The sequence below is a fragment of the Catharus ustulatus genome, chromosome 1 (assembly GCF_009819885.2).
Source record: "Catharus ustulatus isolate bCatUst1 chromosome 1, bCatUst1.pri.v2, whole genome shotgun sequence".
Taxonomy (NCBI): Eukaryota; Metazoa; Chordata; class Aves; order Passeriformes; family Turdidae; genus Catharus; species Catharus ustulatus.
Window position 1 is genome coordinate 128,014,620 of NC_046221.1, and position 26,833 is coordinate 128,041,452.

General features: G+C 37.0%; 1 protein-coding gene across 4 annotated transcripts in view; it reads right to left on the reverse strand.

Moving 5' to 3' along the window:
• Positions 1 to 26,833, reverse strand: part of STAU2 (staufen double-stranded RNA binding protein 2) — a 173,601-nt gene that overhangs the window by 42,768 nt on the left and 104,000 nt on the right. For 3 of the 4 annotated variants that reach the window (XM_033074587.2, XM_033074596.2, XM_033074613.1), the window contains one exon: positions 18,443 to 18,556. The exons of the other annotated variant lie outside the window; for it this stretch is intronic. In XM_033074587.2, the coding sequence (XP_032930478.1) occupies positions 18,443 to 18,556 (114 nt within the window). The remainder of the gene's footprint in view (positions 1 to 18,442; positions 18,557 to 26,833) is intronic. 4 annotated transcript variants of the gene reach the window in all.

Here is a 26,833-nt window from a genome sequence, read left to right on the forward strand (position 1 = left end):
TGAACTTGTAAAAATACACTTAAGTCTTAACAGATTTAATAAACAGAGGAAGGATGGCTCAAACCGGGAGTCTTCATATGTGGTCAGCAGTTCTTGGGTTTAACAATGAAGCTGACTGAAAATACAGAGTTTCTATTTACAATTGACTACATTCACCACACCTTTTTTCAGATGGCCAGGAAATGAAAAAAAAAAAAAAAGCATTTAAATATCAAAGTGAGCTTTGTAATATGTTTACATGTCTTGCCTTGTTCTGTTTCCCCTTTAAACTAAACTAATTCTGTGATACAAGCTGTTTTCTCAGGGAAATGTGAGTCAGATAGAAATGTTTTCCTACACGAGAAACAGCGTTTCATTTACTGACTGGAAAGAATAGGAAACATTTGCTTTTAGACTTTTAAGATTTTTTTGAATTGAAAAACAAAGACAATTTCATTTCAAAACACTTTTCACACAAGTTTGACAGCTGGCACAAAAATTAACTGAATGTTTACATAGAAAAATGTGACAGAAATGTCTATTAAAATCAGTACTTTTCCTGTATCATAATAAACTACCCTGATTTGTCATTGTTCTCTACAAATAAATATTTTGCCTTAGCTGCTACAATTGCGACCAGAAGCTGTTCTCACACATCTACAAGTTGAGTAGTGCAGGATTTTTAGGGTTTTATTTACTTTGCTGTTGTCACAAATAAAAGAAAAAAAGAAAAAAACTTATGCAAACATTTCATGCTGAAGTGAATGGATTTCAACAGCTGCTGATTTGGTGACATCGAGAACCCCAGTGGAGATGTCCTGCTGAATTAACGTCTTGGAAATGTTAAAAAGAAACTTCAAACAGCCCTTGTTTAGCAGGCGGTCGAGGCTCGCTCTCGGTGGGGATCATGTGAAGACTAGCAGAGCAGTCACTCAGTCATGAATCAGACTTGTCAATAGTTGCCTATTTTCTCAACAGGTGTCTCAATCACACACCATAATCCTCCCCCCATAGGCTTCTGTTTAAAAGAAATGGCTCTGGCACAGGACGCTGCTTTTCCGTATATGAGACATATATTGACTTCTTACTTAGCAGCTCCCTCCTCCAGCCTCTGCTGAGCTTTGTGCTTGGTATAAACACATCTCTCTCGGCTGTGTGAGCCAGCAGGGAAAGAACAAGGACTTTAACACAGGGAAAAGGAAGCTTTTAATCCTTCGTTATTGCTGCAGATGAGCATGGCAAATACCAAACCATCACTCGCTGTTTGGTCCGATAATTATGAAGTGCTGTTATGGTGAGGTACCCCCTGTGAATCCCTGTGCAATAATGCACTTGGTACTCATAAAAAGGCATCACTGACACAAAATATACTAGCTAAAATTGTAGGGAAATGCTTCATAATATTTAAACAAAAAAAAACCAATTTCAAGTTTAAATTAAAAACCCAGGAAGCCACTTTCAAGTAGGTATTTTTAATATAACTAACTTTCAATCATTATACTTTAGAGTAATTTTTGTAATTAAATTAATTTTCTTAAGTTTTGAAATCATCCTGTTATAGGATGATTGTCCTTTTATAGGACACATACATACAGGCAACTACAGAAGAAAATCAAGTCCTATGGGCCCTAGATGTCAGAATCCCAAACAAATGCAAGTATTCACAGAAAACTTTAAATTATATACAGTTTTTACCCTATTTTATATCTATGCTTACCCCTATGCTCCTTGAGCCACATCAGTATTAAGCAAAACAACCAAGAGATTTAAAGAATCTTTGCTTGGCTTTTCTATTAAAAAGCAACAAACCAGTAAATATTCTTAAACTTGCACAGATCATGTAATTTCTAATGTATCACCAAACTACTCTGGGCTTCCTGTCACAACCTTTGTTTTCCAATTTTACCTTTTACGTGTACACAAAATGCTGATGAGCTAAAGCAATTTTCTGTATTTCTAGGCCAGTCTCTTCCTGTATCAATGGAAGAAGTATGCTTGCAAAATAATGTGGGTTGGTTAGTAGCAGCATGCTTCACTTTTATAGTAACAACTCCTGTAGAAACTACAGCTTCTACATGACTTGAAAATTAAACATAAAAGAAGATTTACAAAAAATATATCAGCTTTATGTGATGTTTTGAGATCATAAGCTCCCTTGTATCAGACTTTACTAAAATGTTCCATAAGGAAGGTAAACTCTCCAACTGTAAGACTGTACACAACTTAATAATTTTGAAATATCTTTGAAATGCATGTCAAATGAAGTTAGACAGTGAAACTGCTGTAGTTTGATCATTCCAGCTGTATGTCAAAATTCTTCCACATTATTGGATAACATGAAAGTGCAGCACCAGTTTCTGTCACCCTCAATTTAAAAACTTTTGATATACTACCTCTGAGCATGGAGTTGTTTAAATACTATCTCTAACATCAGTAAACTGCATGTACCACCTGCACCATGACTTGAATTACTGAAACACAACACTACACAATTAAGGAGATCTTCTCAGATTTCAGCAGAAAAAACATTGTACTGGAGAAATTTATAGCAAAGGAAAATATTTAAAATGTATTTCAAACGTGAAATATAACTTGATTGTGCATGTGATGTGTACTTCATACTGCAAACACCACAGTGACAAGGTATTTTAAGTATGTTGATAGAAACTTATAGTCTGGGTCAGGTCTTGAAAATGCTATGTAAGTGAGTACCTTTACATACAAGTTGCTTCTGTGAATTAATTTTAACTACTCACACAAGTGCTTTGTAATAACATAGAAATTTTTGCAATTTCTGTCAGAACAAATATAAATTATATACACTACTTCCTATGTAGACAGACAATATGTGAGTATATATATTTTTTTTTCTCTGAGGAAATTTGGAAGAACTCTGTTCCTAATCATAGTTGTAATTTTATTATATTCAACACTGTATAAGTATTTTGACATAGGATGGGATTAATAAATTGGTTTCAACATCACTGCTCAGATGGATGCTGCTTCCTGGACATTTGTAGGAAAATTTGCATTTTTAAAGATTTCTTTTCACTGCAACTTTTGATACTACATAGCGATATTATGCAAAGAGTACACCAGATGATTATTTGGAGAACACAAATACATTCTCTGTAAATGCAACCCTTAATGACATTACTTAGCAAACCTACTGGGCACTGATTGATTGATTGATTCTGAATGGGAGCCCAGCCTCATACAAACCACATTCATCAAAAGCATCCTAATCATACCACCATGTTAACATTTTGAACTTTACTTTCAGTACTTAAGGAATGGAATTCATGAAATAATCAAATTTAGGGGAAATTGACTCTTATTTTTCATTTATAAAGGCCTACTTTCAACACAGATAAGGCATTCTTGCTGTATTCTCTGCTTTCTCCCAAGCAAAGAGAAAGAATTGATAAAAAGGGAACACTGACATGCAAGCATTGTAAAATGGAACTTGCAATGGGTAATTCACAGTGATGCAAGTTACATCTCATTCAGATGCAAATCATTTATTCTAGAAAAAGACAACATTAAAAAACTGAAATCAAAAGTAAGGCAATGGCTTCAACAACAAATGCTTAGGCACGTAGTCAAAATAATATCAAGAAACAGGAAAGTGTTATTGCCAATAGAGATAGCATTGATATACTAGAACTTGATCACACTTAGCCCTAAACGCTAAAGTTTAAAAGGTATATTGAAAAGTCCAGTGTTTTCTGGAAAAAATGAGGCAAGGATGTAAAATCTTCCCTGTATTTCAAGACTAAAGAAGCTGAAGGTATCCTGCTTCTCAGATAAGTTGTGGGTAACCTGACAGCGGACCTGCAATACCTACAATGAGAGAGATTTGCTGGGAGATGTCTTAAGAGTATCAAAGACAAAGCCAAGATCTTGTAAAAGGTAGAGGAAGATGGGATTAGAAGAAAGGTGCACAACTTTTCCCCAGAGTAGAGTAAGAGTGATACTGAGATTTTTCTTTCTTCTGCCAGACAACGACTGGAATGGAAACTTCAGATGCACAGTCTGAAACACTGTCTTTAGCAAGTTTCCAGAGCCAACGCACCACACCACTTATTCACAGTCCAATTCACAACCTGAAAAGGCATTCTGATTTCTTAATATAACAGAAAATAAAGCATGGAACCTGGTTATACCACTTTTATCTAGCAACATGGTTTGTTTACCTCCTAATTTCTACCTGAAACAGAGAACATGACTGCAAATGCAGAAGTTTGTAACATACAGCCTAGAATCTTGTTCCATCTGATAAAGACTATCCCCTTAAAAACTGCACTCATGATCAAACCGTCAGTCAAATACCAGTCTTTGATACTCTGGGCTGCTGTTCTCTCAATTGTGAATGATTTGTGATCTGGAACAAGGTTTTAGGAGGGAGGTCTAGGAGGGAAGTAAGAGGCATTACTCAAAACAAGACACTGCTCTTCAAGATTCAACCCAGCCACGTATCTGTTCATAGGACAAAGGGTATGAATTCCTGTGATTTCAACAATTAGCCTTTACTTTTCTATGCTTCTCACCACCTCTTTTTCTACAACTATGAACAAAATTTTCCCCTTCAGTCACTTTCATCCAGCTGGAAGCAATGGGCACGCAATTGCCAGCCACAATGTTTTGTAAAATAAAATAGAAAGAGCAAAAGGGAGTTCAAAATACAAATTACTCATTCTACTATAAAAATCATGAGACAGCTGGAAACTGCAGCTTTCACGCACCCTGGGCTTTAAAAAAATAACTATAGGAACATCAGTTTCTTAACATGACTGTGTTCAGAGATGTGCTGGTTTAGTCTCAAGCACTTAGAAAAGAGCCCAGCCAAAACAAAGATGGGATCCTAAACCCAGGCAATGTAGCTGCATTTAGTATTTCACCTTAGATCAATTGCCACTCATACCAATTGAACTGACATTTTTGACTCTGTACCTTGCACAGACCAATTACATAGGAAATCTAATGAAACATCTCATATGTAGACCTACATGAGTACAGAAATGTCCACAGGATCAGGACATTTGGTCAGAATTTCTTAATGAACTAGTGTTTTAAAAGCTGTGTGTGCTCTTTTTTATGAGTACTGTAGCACAAAGCATCTCAAATCAGAAGTTCAGATTTAGAGGGTATATTAGAAATGTTGCCTTTAATTTTTCTCACAAGGTCTTGATTTGTACTTTAGACTGTGGATCACAGTCTGTATTATTTTTAAAGCCTCATGATAAACCTCTAACTTTATTGAAACTGTTCAGATGAGTGCTACTACACTGTTAGACATAGCACTGTCCTTAGGCTGCTGAGGGAACACATCTTGCCTAAATAACTCAGCAAGTGATGATAACCTTTGAAACAACTTCTGGCAGGCTGTTAATCAGACTATTCCATACTTTCTCATGCTTTCTTTCATTAAAAAAATCTTTCAGGCAAATAATATATTCTCTTTGTTTGAATTTTACACATCACTTAAAAAAGCTACTTTTTTATTTAATCAAAAGTCTCTGGTACCTTTTAATCACTTTGGTTTTTTTGTCTAAAGTTGAAGGCTTATTGAAAAATAGCAATTTACTCCTTATCGCTTTTTTCACTGATCAGAAGAAACTAGATGTCCCTTTTCCATAATTTTATCAAGTTCTATCCTTCCTGTTTTTTCAAGTGGTTTCAGTACAGTTCTCTTTACTCTACTGCTTATTTTGTCACATTTCCCAAGTTTTACTATAACCCAGAGCTTGTTAGATTGCTGTATGTTCTGGAGGCTATTGAGATATGAAGCGCTCTTGGCATGTTATTCTAAAAGGCATATCTTGTACACAGAAAATAATCTGCTTCTGAAGTTAACACTTAGCTTGCTACTTTTCCTTCCAGATGATATATAAAGTATAACTGTGACATTTTATTTGGTCATTGGCTTAATGCAAGTTATTTGGGGCTTTGACAGGTAAATAAAATCCCGCTGTTTACTCATGACTTGCCAACACTGTTAGGATAGGAAGATGTATGTCTAAACATATTAAAACACAGATTCATAAGGCAGATGCAGTATGACCAGTATGACCTAAACAGTCAAAATGTATATATATGTATGCATGTATATCTTAGAGCAGTCATTTCTCTAGATGAAGATCCAAGACGTATTGTACTGAAAAGGATTGTGTCGAGGGTAAGTGTGGACATCCACTGCCACGCTGCCCAACTGACTCTTCGAGAAGCTGCTTTGCTTCCAAAACTTGAGTCATGAACTTCCCTCAAAAGTAAAGTTACTTTCACCAAGCAGCTCCAGCCATATTGAAACTATCAGTTTTTGATTTTCTCTTTCATATTTCACATTTGTTATAGAGCAAAACTGAGAGTCCAAACAGTTTCTTGAAAAGTTTCTTTAAAATCCCAAATGCTCTGCTGAATATTGGTCTTGTACCACTTAACACTCAGAAACACTTTGACCCGAAGAGTGAACAAAGCCATCAAAAATAGGAAGGATTCAGCCAAGATCTTTATTTTTCAGCACATTATACATACTTCTTTTATTCTGATTAAAACTTGCAGCAAAACAAATTCTTTGAGAGAAGAGTAGGAACTTTGACTCCTTCAATTTACATTTGTCTCAGGTGTTACCTTTTCTAAATGCAAAATAATTTATTTAAAAGTATAACTTTCCCTTTTATATGAAAAGATAATATATATTGTCCAAAATACAATTTCCTTACACTCTACTAAACACAGACGGGGATGGCTAGAGGCTACAAATCTTTAGGTTCTCCACTGATGCATAAACTAAACAAAAAAGACAACCTTACTTGTTTCAGAAAGCTTTATTAGAATAGGAATCTTTGAAGACAAACACAAAAGATTCTAATATGTTTAGATTTTATAATGTAAACAACTAATTTAATGCATCACTAACAATATACAATACTCGCCATCTTGTAACATGAATGCAAGGAAGAAACTGATGTAATCTGTGAGATATTTCAAAATAATTAATTTGAGAATAAAAAAAGAACTTTTATTGTGTAAACTCTCCTTGTTTGCCTTTTTTAAAAGGATCAGAAAACTGCAGCACTTGAACCTTTGTTAAATGAAGGTAACAAGCAATCTTTTGAACTGGTCTCTAAATTAAGAACATGTAATTGCCTGAGAAAGGGTATTTGATCAAAAGGGTTTTAAGTGTTACTTATCAGGAGAGTTCCAAAAAACTCAAGATCCAGTTTATTTAAATGAGGGCCAAGAAACTTTCAAATGATCTTAAAGTAGTTTGACATGTCTAAATTTTGTCTTTGCCAGCTTGTCAGACTTCCTTGCTAGTATTTTTGTTCTGTAAGGGGAAATGGGATTTTAAGCACTTCTGGATCAAGCCAATGTTTGATGCCTCCTTTTAATTTTGTTAATTCCCTCTCAAACCCACGTCTTCTTGCTTAATTCTTTTGCGGCTTATAAAATTATGGCAAATATACCTTTACCCGGTTTTTTTCTTACTATTTCCTTACAAGAATGAACAAACACATGATGACCAAAAAAACAAAATCAAAAATTCCATAGACTCAGCCATTACTTTTTATTTAATTTGAAAGAATGATCCCGTTTTGTAGCATTCCAAAATCAAGGCCAAGGTTCTGCAGTATTATCTGCACTGATGAACTGAGACACCCTGGGAAGCCCCACTCACAGGCACAAAGGTTCATGTATGCCCAGCTCCCCACTAAATGACTGATAGTGTATTATTATCCCACTTCACATAAGTGACAATGGAGTATTGAATCAAACATGACAACATAAAAATCTCCTCAATTCATAATTTCATACAGCATGCTGTGCTAGAAAATACTACCCCAATTATTCAAAACAATATTGAAGAGGGAAATATTTAGGAGGGAGTATGAAATAAGACTGACTTGCTGAACAGCCCAATGCTTTGAAGAAATGTCTAAACAGGCGTTCTATGGTCTCACAAACCATCTAAAACCTTTCCATTACTGGGATAAGCCTTGTAGCCAGTATCAGCAAAAGGTGTTATTTTTATCTAAGTGGCTGAGGCATGGTGGGTACAGGGACTGCTCAGAGCTCCAGTGCTATCAGCATAAAGAGACTTGAGGCTTTAGCACTCGTCTTACTTTATCTACAGCCAATACAAGAGATTCAGTCCTTTACGAATCCACGCCATGAAACAAAGTTTTAAATATCCAGAAACAAATGTAAAAGCTCTTTTACAGACAGCTGAAGAGCTGAATGCTGAGGAAAGAAAGATCTTGTTTTGTCTGCAGGTTATGCTTAGAAGGAATACACAAGGGAGGAAGACAAAGACTTTCCAGGTACTGCAGGGGAACACAGTGACTCCATCTCAACATGTCCTACTGCCTTAAATTACCTTTGTAGCCTGACCTGGCATTCTCAGCTCTGGCCCATGTGGCAACTTCCACCCAGGAGGAGCACATGGCTGGAGGTTTGAACAATGCCGCCACCAGCTGGATACCTACCCCAGGCAGGGATGGGGCTGGCTGGAGAGCAAAGCAAGCATATTCCTCCAGGAAACAGCTACACATTGGAAAGAGCAGTTTTGCTTTGGTCAAATCTGCTCCCAGACTTAGGACAGATACTCTGCATTTTAAACTGTAAATACCTTTAGAAATTAGAAGTTATCTGTTGTAGTTTGTCTAGCTTTGTCCACTTGTGGTGAAAACTGAAGGGGAAATTCACTTGATGGTCTACACTGAAGTGTGAAAAACCATTACTTAGGACTTTTTAACTCCCAGGAGGATAAGAATCCTTCTTTTCATGATTCAGATCAAAAGGGTTAATAGCAAACAAGAATTCCACCAAACTTTTCTGTTTATGCAGTTCTATTGAGCAAACTGTTCAAACTGAGTCCAAAACAGCTCTGTGGTTACCACTTCGTGCTCCTGGGGCTGCCCAACTGTCCCTCTCTGTAGCATAAGAAGGTTTCCTAAAGAGGTCTCATGGTCCTGTGGGGACAAGCATGGAACAAAACTTACATCTTCTGCATCTTGCGTGAGACTGTGAACCCCTGAGCTTACTGGCAAAATAGTTCATCATCTTTCCCACCAGTTTTGTAAATCTCAGCCATTTTCTTAGTTTCACTACAAATGCCCAAGTACAAAATTAATTATTTTTTTTGGCTAGAAGCATTTTTTTCTTTATTTTGGACCAATTTGAACTGGTGGGTTTTTTTTGAGGGGATAAAGGATGAGAGAGGAGATTTTGGACTGTAAAATCAATTATTTGTACAGCCGTAAGGATCTGTGGAAAACTAGGTCTCACAGTCTCTCTAATGATGGGAAAGAGAAAGAATGAATATGAAGAAATATTGATAAAATTTAAAGTTGAACTTAAGAGTTCACTGCTTTGGTTTTGCTTGATACCTCCATTCTAGTGTTTATTATCTCAAGTCCTGGATCCTTGAGAGAGTGAATTACTTGGAAACAGTCTTACATTTAGCATATGTGAAGGATCTTGCTGGAATGAAGCATTAGTATTGGAACAAAGGCAGTCTGTAAGGGCTATGAAATGGAGGGCACAAGTACATACAGAGCTTCTGGGGGTACAGAAACTCCTGCATCAAGTAAGGACACTGCACATTTGATGCTTTGAAGAGAAGGTTGGTTGGTTCCTGTCTCAAACAGTGGGATGTTCTGACTCAATGATCTTAGAAATCCAGTGTGACTACAAAAAAAACCTGTACAGATAATGAGTTTGGAAGCAGACAGAGGGACTTGGATTTTATGTTAAATGAGCTATAGGTAAACCATTAGTCATCAAGCCAAGGTAAGCCTTCAGCTCTTTCTTGATGGGTTATTTTAAAAAACCTCCAAGGAAGAAAGCACAGATGTTTAGGAACTGAGTTTAATCATAGTGCTCCTCAACATTGCTCCACAACTTTCTTGTGCTCATACTTACAAAATTACCTGTTAGTAACTGCTAATTACTTATGATTCTTGATCTCATTTATTTCCCCTTAAGTCTATTGTCAGAGTATTTATTATGAGATTCTGGTTTCTTGAAATAAATCCTTGAAATGAAGGGATGTAGGATGTCAAATTTAGTTTCTGCTTGCACTGTGTAGATCAAGGCATTGTATGATGATTGTGCAAAGCAAAAACTATGAAATTTCATAGTTTGTGCTAGATGCATGCATAATGTCAGCCGTGGAATATTATTTCAAGAGAAGTGGAAAAATTAGGTGGCAAACAGAATTTTGGCAAAAGCACAGTTCTTCAGATGTCACATGTGCAAATCATTATTTTGTCTTGTAGAATGGTTAAGGAAATGCAATTTGAAATGCCAATAATTAGAGTGTTAAGCAATGTCACTGAATGACAAGTGATTAAACACAAATCAACAAACAGACACAGCATTACTTTGAGCAGTGTGTGGAAAATGCCAGAGAACAACTCTAGATAGCACTGGGTGGGCAACAAAGTGCAGTGTATATTGCTAATTTCTTTGTCTAAAATGGAAGTGCCTACCAAAGCTGGGCTTTGACTGAGTGTTTTAATTCATAACTTTGTAAGGTTTTACCAGCCCTAGAAATTAAAATGGACAAAACTATTAAAATTAAAATGCTGCCTGTTGGGGTTAAAATAAAAAATCTACATCTTTGTCAATCCCAACTGCAAGACAAGCTACTTGGGGGTGGGTCTCCTTCCACTGGATTTTTGTCTCTATCTCTGTTACTAACTTTCATCCAGTAGGTGTATGCCTATCAATTTTTAGCTGTTGAGTAGGAGAAGAACCTACCTCTGTTTTCTTCCCCATGTTTTTCCCTGACAGGGAAAAATCTGTTAGATTTCTTGATAATACAAGTGGGCTGAATCTCCTGCTGAAGCGTGACAAGGCAGTAAACTGACATTTTTAGCTTTTCCAAACTTCTCCAATACCTTTCGCTTTCAAGCTTCTTCCCCTTCCTAACAGCCACAGCAGCAAGAAAATTCAAGATTTTTACATTCCACCATTGTCCAACTGAGCCTAAAGTAACAGCAAAACAACCAAACCAGAAACAGATTGCAAACTTAGGATAGCGAACAGCTGGCCTGTAGTCCATGGAAGGTTGGCTCATTGTATGTTGTTCATGCTTTTCTTTCCACTTCCACATGTTACACTGCACTGAAAGCTTGCTAAGGTATTTTAATGCAAGTAACTACAAATGGTGCAGTTCCAAAACAGCCAAACCTCTGCAGGTCAGGGCTGCTACAGCCCTGTTCTTCCTCCCTCCCTCCATGTGCCATTCCTGATCTCCTATCTGTGTCAGGTCATGCTACTGCACAGTGAACAGCTTTAAGGGTACTAAAGAAAAACATTTCTACAGGAAATTAACTTCTCTGTACAGTTAATTTTTTGCCTCACCCCCTTTAAATGACATTTTACAAGGTTGGTAAGCTGAGCCAATAGATTGCTGCTGTGGAAAGGGATGGCTCCCTCTCCTCTCCTCTTGGGTGGGAAGTCCTGATGCCTCCCTTGTTTCAGCACTGGTATTTATCTAAGCTCCAGTGGATCAGTTTGACTCCCTGCACTGGCTAAAAGCTTGTTTGCACCTAGCTCAGCAGTTTAGGAAGCAGCCATGACTGGAGATGAAGCAAACAGGAAAGAACAATCAAGGTAGAGTGTCTCGCCTGGAAGATACTAAAAAGCTGCCACGACACAGCCTGGGCAGCCTGCTCTAGGTGACCTTGCTTGAGCAGGAGCCTTGGACCAGGAGACTTCCAGGGCTCCCTTCCCACCTCAACCATTGTGGGATCCCGTGAACCTCGTCACTCTTGTGAAACCTCACCAATAGGAGTCAGGAGAGTATTTCACCTTTTTTTCTCTTTTTCCAATAGAGGAAGACAGTCCCAAAAACATACAAGGTCTTTCTTTGTCATTAGTTACGAGTAACATGCCAAAGCATGTAAGATAGGCAGAGACTGCAACAGTGGCACTTCATACCCTGCTGAAATTGCTGTGTAAACAAACATGCATACACAGAGCACTGAAAAATCCTATTATGCATCTTCAGCAAGAGGCAGTCACATTGGGAATCCACTCAGGAAGCCCTGAATGAGAGGACTGAAAGAGCCTAGCAAGGAGATAGGCATGCCTTGGTTTGCATTTTTTCCCATTCAGCAGTTAATTAGTAACCCACTTTTTGAAAATTAAAGATTACACTTCCTGAACAAATACAAGCATTTGATCTTGGGCTCATCAAGGAAAACTTTAGCAGTTGCCAGGGAAAAGCAAATGTTCTGTCACGTACATCCAGACTGACATAATCCAAAACAGAAGATGAAGAATACGGAGAGAATGCACCAATACTTCCACACACAGTCGTGGGAAGCACAGCAGATGAGGAAAAATATCAAATAGCAGACAACAATCCAGTGAGCCTAACTAAAACCTGATGGAATGACTCCTTACTGCAGCATCAACCTAAGAGACAGAAGAGTGAAATGTGGTGCTATATATCAAAAGTAGTTTAAATTTCTGTCCTACATGAACTGGCTATTTTTGACCATTGGGCACTCAGCTGTGGTCATGCTTCACCCACCCCTGAAGCTTACAGAGTCATCAAGAAGAGGCCAGCAGCCAGAGAAGACCCCACCTTGAAGGAGAAGGAGACCTAGTTGTGCAAGATATTTTCATAAGATCAGATAAAAGTCCTGATGCTGAAGGGGCTGCAATGGAATTGCCAAACTTTGGGAAAATGGTTAGAAAATTTCTACTTATTAAAACTAAAGTTGTATCATTTTATTGAAGAAGCCACCCTGAAGAAATGATAACTGCATTTACAATGAGCTGACAAGTGAAGCATGTAACATCACCTAAGAAAAAAAAAAAGTCAAAAAAGGATACATGTATCTTTTAAAGGAAATCTTGACAGTAAAAAAAAAAAAAAAAAAGGAATCAATATAGTGTCCAATAAATCATCAGGTTTTCTGACCTGGAAAGGTATCTTAACAAAAACCACAACACCATTTATCTTTTCTGGTTACAGCACTGGACTAATTCTTACCCTCCACATGTTCACCGACTACACCTTTAGTTATTTTGGCTTTTGTAAATTCTCTGGATGCTGCCTCCTGAGCATGCTCTATATGCAATTCTCAGACCATAACAGAGATGTGGAGCTTTACAGGTGTGATGCATTTGCTGTTACAGGGTAAAGTTCTTTCCAAACTTTAAATGCTCCAAGCACCTTCCCTTGAGCCTGTCACCCATCTCTTGTTCCTTGAGGACTATTCCTGCCCTTCCTGTATTCAAATGCCATCAAGAGCTGCTCACATTTGGGCATCCCCAGTCTCTGCTAACCCTGCCCAGAAATGCTTGTTTGCAAGCCAGCAATGATGGTTTGGTACAGATCACATCTCAGTTTGCTCACCACTGCTGTCTGCCAAGCTTTCCATCAGTGACTTCTGAAACTGCTGAGTGTGGCATCTTCCTTTTAGTGCATCCTTCCCCGTTGGGCTCTATGATCAAGTCTATCTTATCAGTAGCTCTTCCACTTCTACAATTTCTGCCCCAGCTTATTCCATTTCCAACTATTTTTAGACTTGAAAATAAAAGTGTTATTAGCGATAGATTAAATGTAACATCGGACGATTGGGATCTTCCTGCAAAGTAAATGTATACTATTCTGTGCATTGCAAAGTGCAGAAGAACTCTAAAACTGCAGTCCAATGTACAACATAAATATAATGGATACCATTAAGAAGGCAAGGAATAAAAACACAGGCATAAAATGTTCATTGATATAATTTTAACAGCACAATTAGGTGAAGTAAACAGCTGAACTCAGTAATAAACAAATGGACAGTATTGCCAGCTCCAAAAAACATGCATATGGTTACAACCTCCAAAATCAGTAAAAAGTATTAAAGCAATGAGACTTTCAGAAAATGCACTGCTCTTTGATCTGCCTCCTGAAATTCAAGTAGAGAACTGGTCACCCCTCAATGAACATTAAGTTACTTGGAGTTAAAAATTCACTTGTACAGGCAGAGTACTCCATGGTAAGCATTCAAAATCACAGAAGGGGCCCATGCTGTTCTTTCTCATCACTAGCACTGACTTTTAAATAATTTTATTTAAAACGAATGTTCATACATTCATTTTGTCTGCTGTTCAGAAAGCCTTAAGAATACACCCAAGATGTTTATTCTATTCACAGCTATGAGAACCACAGGAGTGTGGTACCCCTAAGTACTCAGTCACTCAGAACTGTAACATCCAGAAAAACAATTATTATAAAGCCACTAAAGATGGTAACATTGCAAGTTTCTAAAATACACATGTAAGCACGGAAGCTGAGTTTGACATTGGCTTGTTTAAGGCACAGCAGAAGTATGTCACTCTTAGATTGAAACTATGTCACAGGCTGTCTTGTTTGACATAGGGCATAAAATTTAACCCAGCTACCATTATAGTGTATCCAGTGATATTTGTTGAGTGCAGTACACCTATAACAACTTTAAGGTATTGACTAGAGTCCTCCAGGGAAAACATGAATTTCCATTTCCTTTAATTACATCTTCTAACTCACAGTTCTTAGTGTGTTTGCACTCAAGAATTCAATAAACTCTTCATGTGTCACAGTTCACTAAAACTGGAAGATATTTATTTGCAGCAGTAACAAGAAATCTACATTTCAGTACTTTGAGATGCAGCAGTGCAGAATATGTCTTTTTTTTGGTGGGGTTTTTGATCACCTCTTCTGCTTAACTCTAACTTTCTCTTTTTATTCCACTTCTGTGGCCTTCAGACATTCACTGTCCCATTTCCCTGCACTTTCTTATCTTTTTTTTGCTTCATTCCAACTATTTTTGCTTATATAGCCTCCTATCTATGAATTTTTCCCTCTTCTGTCTCCTACTTTTCATATCTTGAATTTTCTCAGTGACACAAATAAAAAAGTATCTGGACTTCCTTTCTGTTACTTTGAATCATCCACTTTCAATTCATTCCCCAGCTTTACAACATATGCCTGAAGTCCATCATAAGCCCTGAGAATAGGTTGTCTACAGTCCCATAGCAATGTAAAAATACCAGGTTTTACTACCATTAAGGAAAAACTCAGCTTTTATTGAGAAAATAATAGAAAGTGGTGACCATTTTAACTAATAGCTACTTGTAACTAAATTTTGCTGAAAAAAAACTTCCATAGAATAGTTGCTGTTAGGAAAAGAGAATTTTCGAGTTATAGTCGGATAATGGGAAACAAAAAATAGAAAGAAATAATTCAGGACAAAAAAAATTATGACCCCCATTAATTTTTTATAAAAGAGACTGGCATACCTGAATGCAAAACCCAGCAAAATATGCGGCAAGATAGACTGCAGTGGTGCTTTAGGAATGTTTCCCATTTTTTCTTTTTGTAAAAAGAAAATGAAAGATCAGCAATTGCTTCCACAATGCTGCTTCATGACCAAATGAGATATGCCTTGTCAATCAGACATTAGAAATACACACTAATTAGTGTACCAGTATGAAATGTTTATATTAATCTGAAATTGCTCAGATGAAGTATGTGGGGAAAATATTCGAACTCATTAAAATCACAAGTTAAACCAATCTAAAGAATGAAAACTCCCTACAGAGTACAGGAAAAGAGCAAGAGACTTGAAAAACTGCAGTGTCAAGTCTTGACATATTTGAAACAGCCAGATAATGTACTTATGCAGGATTGTAACCACTTTGGTATCTGCTGGGTAACAAATCTCCCACTGGATATAAGTAGGGAGACGTATTACAAAAGACAAGTCCAATCTAAAAGGTATTCTATAGTGCTGGAGATGCCATAGTTTTCTTTTTTTTTTTTCCCTTTTAATTTCTATTTCTTTTTTTTTTTTTCTTTTAAATCAGTTGCCACGTACCACAGTACTGTGGTTCTTCTGCCACAATGTAGTGACAAATCGGTATGCAGCTTTTTTTACTAGATACTCTCACATAATATTTTTCACCCCTTTCCCCCCAAAATATTCCAGTCTCATTCCTAAAGTATTCCATAAAAAACCTCGAGAAATTATAGAATCAATATTTTAAAACAAATATGAGAAAAATTATCTTCATAAGCAGAAGTTGACAGTTCCTGACGCCAAACTATGCCAGGCCTCACGACTGAGGCAGAAATCACCATCCCTCCACTGAAATCACAGGCTTGCAGGTGATCAGCCCATCCTAACAGCCATAAAATACTACAGACATGATTTAAATGTAAGAGATTACAGAAGTTAAGGAAGAATTTATAAAATTCAAGTTTTATGGCATACAGTTATCTTGCACTTATTCAATTTGACACTTCAAAATGAAGCTCAGTTTGACAAAGGTGCAGCATTTCTGTCTCCTGTTTTCAAAAGAATAATAATCATCACATCAACCTACTGTGAGTAAAATTGTAGGAAACAAGGAAAAACATACCAAGCACACAGGAACAACAGAGAAGAGAGAATTTTTCTTTTAGTTTTTCTATTAATAGTCCTAATTTTGTCCTTAATTTATTAATTCCAATGCCTGACAAACACTTGACCTGCTAATGATTATTTTTCTCTATTTATTCAGGTGATGGAAAATGATGCTTTAATCTAGTCCTGCTACTCCCTTATCAAACACAATCCATCAATAGCATCCCTCATCTGTGCATTGTATCCAGTGATTGTGTCTATTCTGTGAGCCACTGGCAGGCATTTGGCTTTCAGATTATTATTTTCTTTTGCTCTTGGCTCAGATGAAATCTTTGCACAGTGATGTGGGTTCAGTAACAACCACCCCATCACATAATAACAAAACATTTTTCTTTCCATTTTAAGAACCCTGTGGAAAATTACGTAACTAAAACCAATTATGAACATTTTTTAAACTTCAAATTGAAACAAGATGAGGGAATTCCAGCTACATAATGACCCGAATAAATTTAATTCTACCTATTTGTGAAGGTGGTATGATACAATCTTTATCTATTTGATTTTGTGTAAATTCTTCTTCTCCTCAGAAGAACATCCTGTTTGGAGCACTGAATGGGTACATTTGGGAAGAAACTAATGCTGCGCATAATCTGGAATTTCCTAATTTTTGGGAGCTTGACTTTCTAGGCTCAATACAACATTTTCATTTAGAGGTCTTAAATATATAATTATTCAGATGGCTTAAATGTGCTTTTTGCTTACAGAGTCCTTTTTCTGTTTACATATCATACTCTAGCCTAAATAAACGCTAAGACAAAGGCCAAGCTGGCTGGTAGCCCAGAATGTAGTTGTTACCAAATTGACAGGGACCACCTTAAATTCATTGAAATGTCTAAATATCATACTTGTGTTGTAACTATATTTTAAAAGCCTATCTTTACTGAAAGAAAAATGGAGCAGCTTTAGAGCAGCATAAACAAGTTGCTGGATGAAATGAGAATTAAATGTCAAAGTATGGTCTGACTTACCACAGCTCTCCATTACTGTAAAACACCAAACACTTAAGGGCAGGAAGTATCCTCATGTTACCATGTAAATAACTAATGGGCTTAGTTTATGTTAACAACTAACTTAGGAACTTTCAATAAAAAACCCACCAAACAAAAACACAGCTAAGAGTGTCTGAAACTTTTCCCCAAAAGTAACTAATTCTGCTAATTCTAAAGGCAGTTTTCCCTTTTTTTCTTAGAGAATCTTGCACAGACTCTGAAAAAATGTACAGCAAATGTGAACACAGTATCATTTAAAGATGACCTGCAAAGGAAAGTAAACACAGTAGGTTTTTGTAGTCTACTGAAGATACAAAAAGTGCAAGGTTTGGTTTAATGTTTTCTTCTACTTGTTTCCTTTTTGCTTTTAATACTTTCAGAGTATCAAAGTCTTGTCTTGCTTTTATACATAAGAGTGTTGGAGGACAAGACAACAAGAATGGAAGTCCCCCTCACTTCCCATCTGAAGCAACAGGGTGGTAAATGATGAACATTGAGCCTTCTCTTTTCTTCTGGCTTTTTGCCACAAGCTTGAATTAAATGTTTTAGCAACAGCCAAACAAAATGGGAGTTTTACACAGTCTGATTAGAAACACTTTTCCCCTCTCAAATGCCAGTTTCTTGTGACAGATGATGGCTAGAGACGATGGCTTCATCTCTTTGCTTTTCCAACTATTCATAATCTTCTAACAAAAATAGGATAGACAAGACCTGATACACACATAAAAGCAAACAAAACCTTTGCAGAAACCTTACATCTGACTTTAAAACCAAAGCAAGCTCTTCAAGTTTTCCTAATATGTCTTAAAAATTTGTAAAAAGCAAATTTTGTCTCCATTTCACTCTTTAGATCTAATCAGGATTTCAGTAGGGCAAGAGAGGCAAATCCCTATGACAAGAGCATGCCATACGAAAAGCACAAGATGTGTAGAAATTTTAAATTTACTAAGGCTGACATTCTGGCCTTACCAGATATTAATAAAATTACAAGAGTGTGGGGTGAAGGTATGATACCTGGTCATGGCTGGCTTCAATGGAGCTTCCGATACCTTGGAAAGTCATCTGCACAGGAGACAGTGTCAAACAGGTCATACACTCTTTGCCATTTTGTCTATCACTGTAGTGTACCTATAACAGAATAACATACGTAATCTGCTAAACACCAGGTTTGCACAAAGGGAGTCATGCTAAAATACTGCCCCTTTTCAACAAGCTTGTAAGAAGAATTCCAGACATTTACATTGAATTCGTCTTTAATATCAAAAAAGGAGTGTGCAAAATAGTCTAGATAGTCACATGCTGAACTGGGGCCCAATTTTCCATGATATGCCTGTTGCATGATTTTTGAAGTGCTGAGTTCTTCTGATTCTGACATCTTTCAGACTGAATTTAAGATGTTGTATCTATATAAGAATCTAGCTTCAAGTTAAAGTTTCCAATCTACGTGTCATTTTTAACAGTATACTGTAGCTTAGTTATAAATATCCAAGTAAATAATTACAACCTCCAAAAGCTTGCCAGTGATAGTTAAAATTTTTCTTTTGTAATTTCATTTCTAGTAAAATCCACCTAACTCTTTTGACATTAGTATTATGGTACATATTTCAATTAAACCAAAATGACAGATACAATGAGAAATCACATTCTTCTTGCGATGTCTAGCCTATCCTTTTCTAAGTGTAACTCATTCCCTATGGACGTCAAGATATCCATGTTGAACCTGAGCTTGAATGAAATACAGAGGAAGATAGTGTTTCTACTTGAATTATTTTCTTTGTCTTAAGATTCCCTTCAGATGATTTTTAAATCCCCTAAAGAAAGAATGGATTTTAACATGATGAAGCAAAAAGAAATTAAATGTTGCTAGCGTTTCATTATTAAGAACAGGTTGCCACTCATGCTGAATTGTTGAAATATTACAGTTCTCTGCATAGCTCCTGACTTCTAGACAGGCAGATCAAGCACTTTGTTCTACAGGAGAGGTGGAATTTGGTTTATGGTGGTAATTTACATTGACTATGTGACCCCTGTCAGAATTGGAAAGAGAGATCAGCTCTGCTGGAGACAGACCTTTTATGTTAGTATCTATTTACAGCTGTGTAGCTCTCAGGCAAAAAGTACATGGTAAAGCCCCTCATCCTGACTTTTAGGCCACAAATTAAATCCTGCTATTTCTGAAGACAACTAGGAACTACATTAGGTTTACTGCTGTGGAAACAGTTTAGTGATGATATGACAATTGTAAACCATGTATTAAATCCCCTGTGCCTAACTCTTCTCTGCCACAGGTGCAAATTGGGAATACTTCAACTGAAGTAAAGACAGTGCAAAACTGGTTGAGTAAGAGGAAAACCAAGTCAGTGCTATGTTTCAGAATTACTTTACTGACAACACACCAAAACAGTTTTGCCGTGGCCAAAAGTAAGATACAGAATGCAGAAGTCTTGTACTGTGTATAGAAATACTGATTTCATTCAGCTCTTCTTAAAGCTATCTGGATTATTCCTGTCTCTCTTCCTCTCAACCCCCACAGTATGTGCCTACTAAATTGCTTGTGGCTCTCTGCCAGAAAAGCCATACTACTTACTTAGAAACCACAAGAGGCCCCTTCACATATACAACGGTTTAACTTTGATTAATTGAAAGAGGTATGAAGGTATGAAATTTGGCTGACAAATATAAACTGAAGTCCTTTAAATGTCAGGGACTACTGTTATGACAAAGGCTTATCAAGCTTCCACAACTAGTTGCAAAGCAGATTTTCTGCTGAGTATGTGTTGTGGGAATGAGATGTGAGAAATGGGGCAGCAAAGATCAAGAGGATGGTTCTATGCTACAAATATGACATCCCAAAAGGAGCAAAATCTGGTGACCCAGGAAAGCACACATGTAGAAATGGAAAATGACACTTTCTAAACTGTGCAGCATGTTTGCAGGCTTAGTTTTAGTCAGAATAATATGAGTACACAATACAATAGTGTCCACTGGAATAAAGAATGACTAACAAGCTGAAAGGAGATAACCAGAGAAAAAACTATTAGTATTTCATGACACTATCTGCAATAGCAGACTTGTGCAGCCAGAAGAAACATTCAGACTTCTACATATGGCATGCGTATGTGCAATTTCCCAGTAATCCTGTTTTGTTATTTATCAGTCCAGTTGCTGCATTCTCAAACTACATTATTCCTTTCCCCTTCAAGTTTGATCTATGAGCCAAAATTTGGGACTTTGTTATTTACCTATTAGAGCAGAAAGTCCAAAATAGGCACTCAGAAAGAAATAATAGTAGTCAAATAATTATCAAATAGCTCAAATAGCAGCAGACACTTCTTGGGTTTTGGCCAGCAGCATGTTGCAAATATTTCAGTTTATATGTCCATGTTATTACCAAGTGTGGGAAGAATCTGAATGTCTATAAAACTCTTTCAAGAATATATCCTTTACGGCAGAGCACAGAAAATACTTGAGTTAGTATCTGTGATCAAGAAGTGATGATTGAAGGCTAGCCAAATGCTCTGATGGTGATTACTAGGCCATTATTGAGATTCATGATGACAAAAATAACACTTTTCTAAGTTCCTCTGTGCCTTAAAGAGTCAGGAGTGCTTAACTACAGCCTGTCTCACCATACCTCTGTTAGGCAGGTAAGGACACTTTGAGGGCAGACTTTAAACGACTCATCCAAGCTGGACTGGACTGACTGGCGGTGCTGGAATATAGTCCATCATTAAGGCCTCTGACCTAACCACAACTGGCCATTTTCTCTTTCCATGGAGGTAAAAATGAAAGAGTTATGAAAATAATTACTCTCTACGGCCAGGACCTAACTTCCCAGCTTCACTTTTTATAATTAAGGGACACTCACAGATTAGCTCAGTGCATTTAAGGATTAAACAGCAATGAAATTTCACTCATTAAAATTCAGAATGGTTTATTTAGATAACATATAAGCAGAGATTTGATAGAAAATAATTAGGATCTGGTTAGAAAACAATGGCCAGCATATAGATGTCTCTAGCAAGAGTTGTGCAAGTTTTTGAGTAAAATGCAAGACTCCAGCCTCAGACTATTATGAGTGATTTACATGTAATTCTCCTCCAAGGTTTGTCTACACAGCACAAAGTGGTGTCACCACAACAAGATCCTGGCAATAATTCTAAATGAGACTGCTCATTTATTGGGAAAAGCACACAGCACTGCCAGCTTTTCTCCTGGGTAACTACACACACCTGAGATAAATCATGTGCAGCCAGCTCAAGAATCCCAAACACAGCACTCCACTGTGCTGTGAGGGCAGGGCACAAAACCTCTGTGAGTAAAACACAAAGGACATCCTGGGCATCAAAATACAGAAATAAATTCTAGAAATAATTCTTTTTCACAATGCCACAGATTTACTTACACATGTAAGTGTGTAAGTACATGTTCCATATTCACATGACATACAAGTGCATATTCATTTTACAGATCGCTTCAGTCAGGAACAAGCAGCATGGTATGAGTATGTATGGATGGGTCCCACCCCACACATGGGAGTGTGTACACAGAAATTTATGTGAAGGTCTGAAACCACTTGACAACTTATGCTGAAATTTAGCCCTTGTTGTTAGTATTTTAAATTACTGAAGAGATGCAAATATCTTCAGTATTGATGCAAATTGATAAGCATTTATAGCTACACATAAAGAAAGTTATAAGATTAATGTTTACAATGTTACAACTGAATGGGGAATGGTATAGCCAGAATTCTTAACTTTATATGTTATTTTATACAGGAGAAAGTAAACTACACTGCATAAAACTGTATAGGAAATTACATTTTAGGGTACATCTATCATAATGCTGCTTCACAAGCAGGAAATTTCTCATTTCTCTCACATTTATAGAAAGATCTACCTTTACTATAATACCCCTCCCTACTTGCAAGTGTTTTGATGGAAACTGCAAAAATACTTCAGGATTTACCTTGAAATAAGCTGCTTTAAAAAACTGGATCAATATGAAATTTCAGATAATGGCCATAGCTAAACTTCAGAAAATATTCTGTAACTACAATGCTCTTAACTTCAAGAACAGCATAGTCTGCTGGCCTTTAGCATGCATGTCTGAATTCGAACATCGATCCTTTTGCATGGACAAGGGCTGTAGTTTACTGAATCACAGCTGAGGAGGGTGAGAGACCTGTTGTGCTACTACTTAATCATTAAGCTTGACTATAATATCCCAAACTACTCTTAGAAATTAGTGAACTAACAAGAGTCTGAGGGGAGCAAAAATAAAGGTTACTCTTTTCACACACTGCTGCTTAGATATTCACAGTTTGAAACACAACTTCTGTCAGGATAAACATTTTCTTTCTTGAACATTTAATAGTTACAAAAAAAAATACAAATTACCAAAAGAAAGAAGTCATCTGTGACACTGGAGTTCAAGTTTCCAAACTGAAAACTACTCTGAGTCAAAGCATCAGCAGGAGTCTTAGAATGCTAGACAGAAATAAACTAGGTAATAAAATGCCATTATGTTCAGCAATGCACAAATCTTCTGGATTGACAAGCCTGGACTATTTTGCTAGAACAAAGGATGGTATTCCTTTAAATCTGCCCCTTAAAGAGAGAGCACTGGATTTAGCCCTGAGTTTACAGAATAGTTTCCAAGATTTTACATAGGCTGCTTTGGATTTACAGCAACAAGAAAACCAGAATGGGCTCAGAAATCAGATGTTAAAATAGTAGTTTTGATTTGGACAAGAGTCTCATGAAACAGTTTACTTCCTTTAGCTTCCTGGTGAAAAGCTGTCTTTTCCATATGGGTCTTTTATCTTCCACTTTATGTTGTTCATCTACAGTTAGTCATGTCAGCTATCAAAGAAAAAATGAAACAAACCTGTTTGAACTCCAAGTGTGTGTCATGCTTATTTATTGTTGAAGAAATACTTCTGGCACAAAAATAAATTTAATGTATTTGTTCCTTTCAACCATTTTCTCAAAGTCAGTTTTAGGAGCTTTCACCATATAGTATTCTAGTACTTAAAAGTATGAATCCCTGTATTATGTATTATCCATAGAGGTTTCCTAACGAATATTAGATCAGTTTCTTCAGACACAGAGCAGTATGAGAGAGATTCCAAATAGCACTTTTCATTCTTACTACCTGTTTTACAGTTCCTTTTTTTTGTGTGTGTGTGTGAGAGAGTAGAACAAGGAAACAGTAGAAGAAAAAAAACTGGGGAAAAAAAAACCCATCATCTAAACAAATCTTTTTTAAAAAGTTGAAAAATAGACACAAAAACCAAGTCCAAGTTGGAAAAAAAATTATCCCAGATGAAATAATAAGACATACAATTAAAAAAAAAATTAAAAATCAGAAAAAAAGCATTGAATCAAACTGTTTCCTGCAATGCTGGAGTTCCTTGATGTAGTGCGATTACTAAATATAGTATTTTACTAATCTCAGCAGGGCGCTGGCTAACTGCATGCCCGTCAGATGTTTTTAACGGCCACCCCCTGTGGAACAAATCTAAGGAGCGCATGAAAAACACCCACATTTTAAAAAGCCCCCTTGCTAGATCATTAAGGAAAGATAAAGGCCTGTACATTGGGATGTGATATATAACACAATCATTGTGCCAAGAAAACATATGTTTGATTAGCGCGCCTCGGGTTCATTAATCGCCGTGTCTGCCTCACAGCAGTGGGTGCAGTTTCCACCGTAGCTACTGCACCAAAGGGTAAAGACACTTGGTAGCTTAAAGACTGACAGTTCAGCAGTAAATCTTGAGCTATTCCAACATGCCTCTCTCACACAGTTTGAATAGCAGCTGTGTCACAGCCTTAAATCTTCATTAAAATACAGTCCTAGGGTTTAGACTATGAAATAAACCCTTCCTGCACCATAAATAGGCAACAACAAGCAGAATAAAGGCATTGTCACAGGTTACATTGACACATTGGTACTGTGACAGTATTAATGTGGCAGTATTTCATGTGCCTGGCTACAGTAAGGCTGACACTTGACATCTAGAAAAAGCAGCAAAGTACAAGTAATATTGAAAAAAAAATATTTGATACAGTTTCCAAAGAGAATATATACAATCTCTGCTAAATGCAAAGTCTGAGCCAAAGAGGTTTGTACAGCTTTTTTTCCCCCTGCTATTTAGATATCCTCTGAATTCAGAGCTCCTGTTTCAGTGATTCATGAGAACTGGAATGTCAAGCCATACATTTCACTCAGCCAAGCAAGGGAAACCCAGCTCTGTCCGACCTCTGGATGTGATGTTTGGTTTCACAAAAGAGAAGATCAGCTGCCATCATAGCATAGAGAATAATCAGTGCAGTAAGACGCTTATTGCTCACCCTCCATCTGTTAAGTCTTAACTCAGTTATGTATTTACACACACAGAGTCCCTGTGCAGTACATGCAAAGTGAGCAACTATGTTTACAATGGCTGGCACTGCGAGGTGCAAAGAGACCTGTTTGTCTGATAGGAAGGCTGAAAGCAGAAGATGGGACCTTCTATTTTAAAAAAATCACACTTATATTGAAAACTACCTGGCTACCTTATTCACTTCCTCTATTCTACAAATAAGATGGGTATTTTTTTGTCAACATAGAAGAGTTGCTTAACTACAGTGAGTTTAAACACTTAATACAATGTCCTTGTCCTCAAAAAATAATAAAAATGTGATAAAAAATTATAAATTAATTATTCAGAAATTAACACAACGCAAAACCCTACAAAATAATGCAAACTACAGCTGACATAGTTTTTGCAGAAACAACTTGTCTGCCATATACCTATGTAACAGGCAAATACTGTGTTTCCAGAGAGAAGAGCTTTAATTCATTTTATAATTCACAGTCAAAAGAAACATGAAAAAACTGTTTTCATCACATGGCCTAAAAAGAAGGAGGGAGGTGAGAGGGTGTGTTTTGCTAATAGCATAGCCGGAGGATGAGCATGGCATGGAGCATTAGTGAAGGAGCCTGTGTCTTGGGTATCAACCTGAACTACTGACGACATGAGAGAGGAACTTGGTTCGTTTGGAAAGACAAAATTGCTGGGATTTCAAATAACTTTCTGCAATAGCATGAATGGAAATATGTTCTCAGGAACACTCTTTTTCGGGATGAAGGTTGTCACTGAAGTGAAGAGTGAAGCAAACATTAATGGTTCTCTGTTTACAAACCACGTGTGAAAGCCCCAAACGCTGCGTTAATGAAGGGAGAACAGGATCACTGTGAAACTGTGAATAGAAAATCAGCTGCCTGAATTGGCTAAGAAACCTGATGCTGGTACAGACACTGATGCTGTGCACTAACCTAGAAATAGGGCAGTATGCATAAAGAACCACCCTTCTTTAATTAAAACAAGAAACAACCATTTCACTTCCAAAAATTACCCTGCTTTGTTGTGCTTTCAGTTTTGAATGAGACTGAAGGAGAAGATAGCCAAATAAACCTTGTCTGAAAGCCTCAACTTCAGTCACAGTCTAGCTTGTCTCCTTTCTCCTTCTTCATCTTTTCTTGTTGCTTCTCTTTTTAAGGGTTTTTTCGTGAGAGCTCAATTCCCTTACTATAATTAAAACTAAACCCCAGTCTGCTATGAATTCACCACTGCACCTTCACATTTTTGCCAACTGAAACTTCCAGTCTTTCAAAGTTTTGGCTCTATTCCAAGTCAAGGTCTGTAGCTAAGTTATCAAGTCACATTAGGATTTACTGAGAAAGATTTTGGCAGAGAATGCAGTCCGGTGTGTTTAGTGCTGGCTGCAGTATTTTGAGAGATCCTGATAGGTTTAAACTTTCTCATACATAAATCCCCTAAATTCTAAAATTGGCTATCAAAATATAACTCACATTTTTTCCACAGACCAAGTTACATGCAGGGATATGTGGGAGGATTTCAAACTATTATTTGCAAGATGCTAAGCAGACAAGTTTGAAATGTTACCAAGGTGACATCCACACCACACCTGAGGACCCACACATTACCAGTAGCCAGTTATTCTCTGTTTACCTTCTTTGCTTTCAGAAATTGAAACAAAAACCAGGCACTTGGCTGTTTCTGGAGACAAGAAGAGCAAAACTTCATCAGTGCTTCAATAAAGGGCTTGAAATACAGAGAGACAACGATGGTCAGAACAGAAGAAAGTTAGTTTAGATAGAATTCTGGCCAGGAGCCAGGTAGTTGGATAGCTTGTGCTAGATTTGCATTTGTTTTCCTAATTCTGCATACTCATGAGTCAATTTGGAAACACTCTTGCTGCAGCAACTACTACCTCCTGCAGTATGCTCTGTGAACAAATAGGATCCATTTCCATATTTCCTTATGGAAACTCATATGAGAACGATTTTTATGTTTATTTTTTTGCAGAATGCTACCACCATCTTGACTTCCTT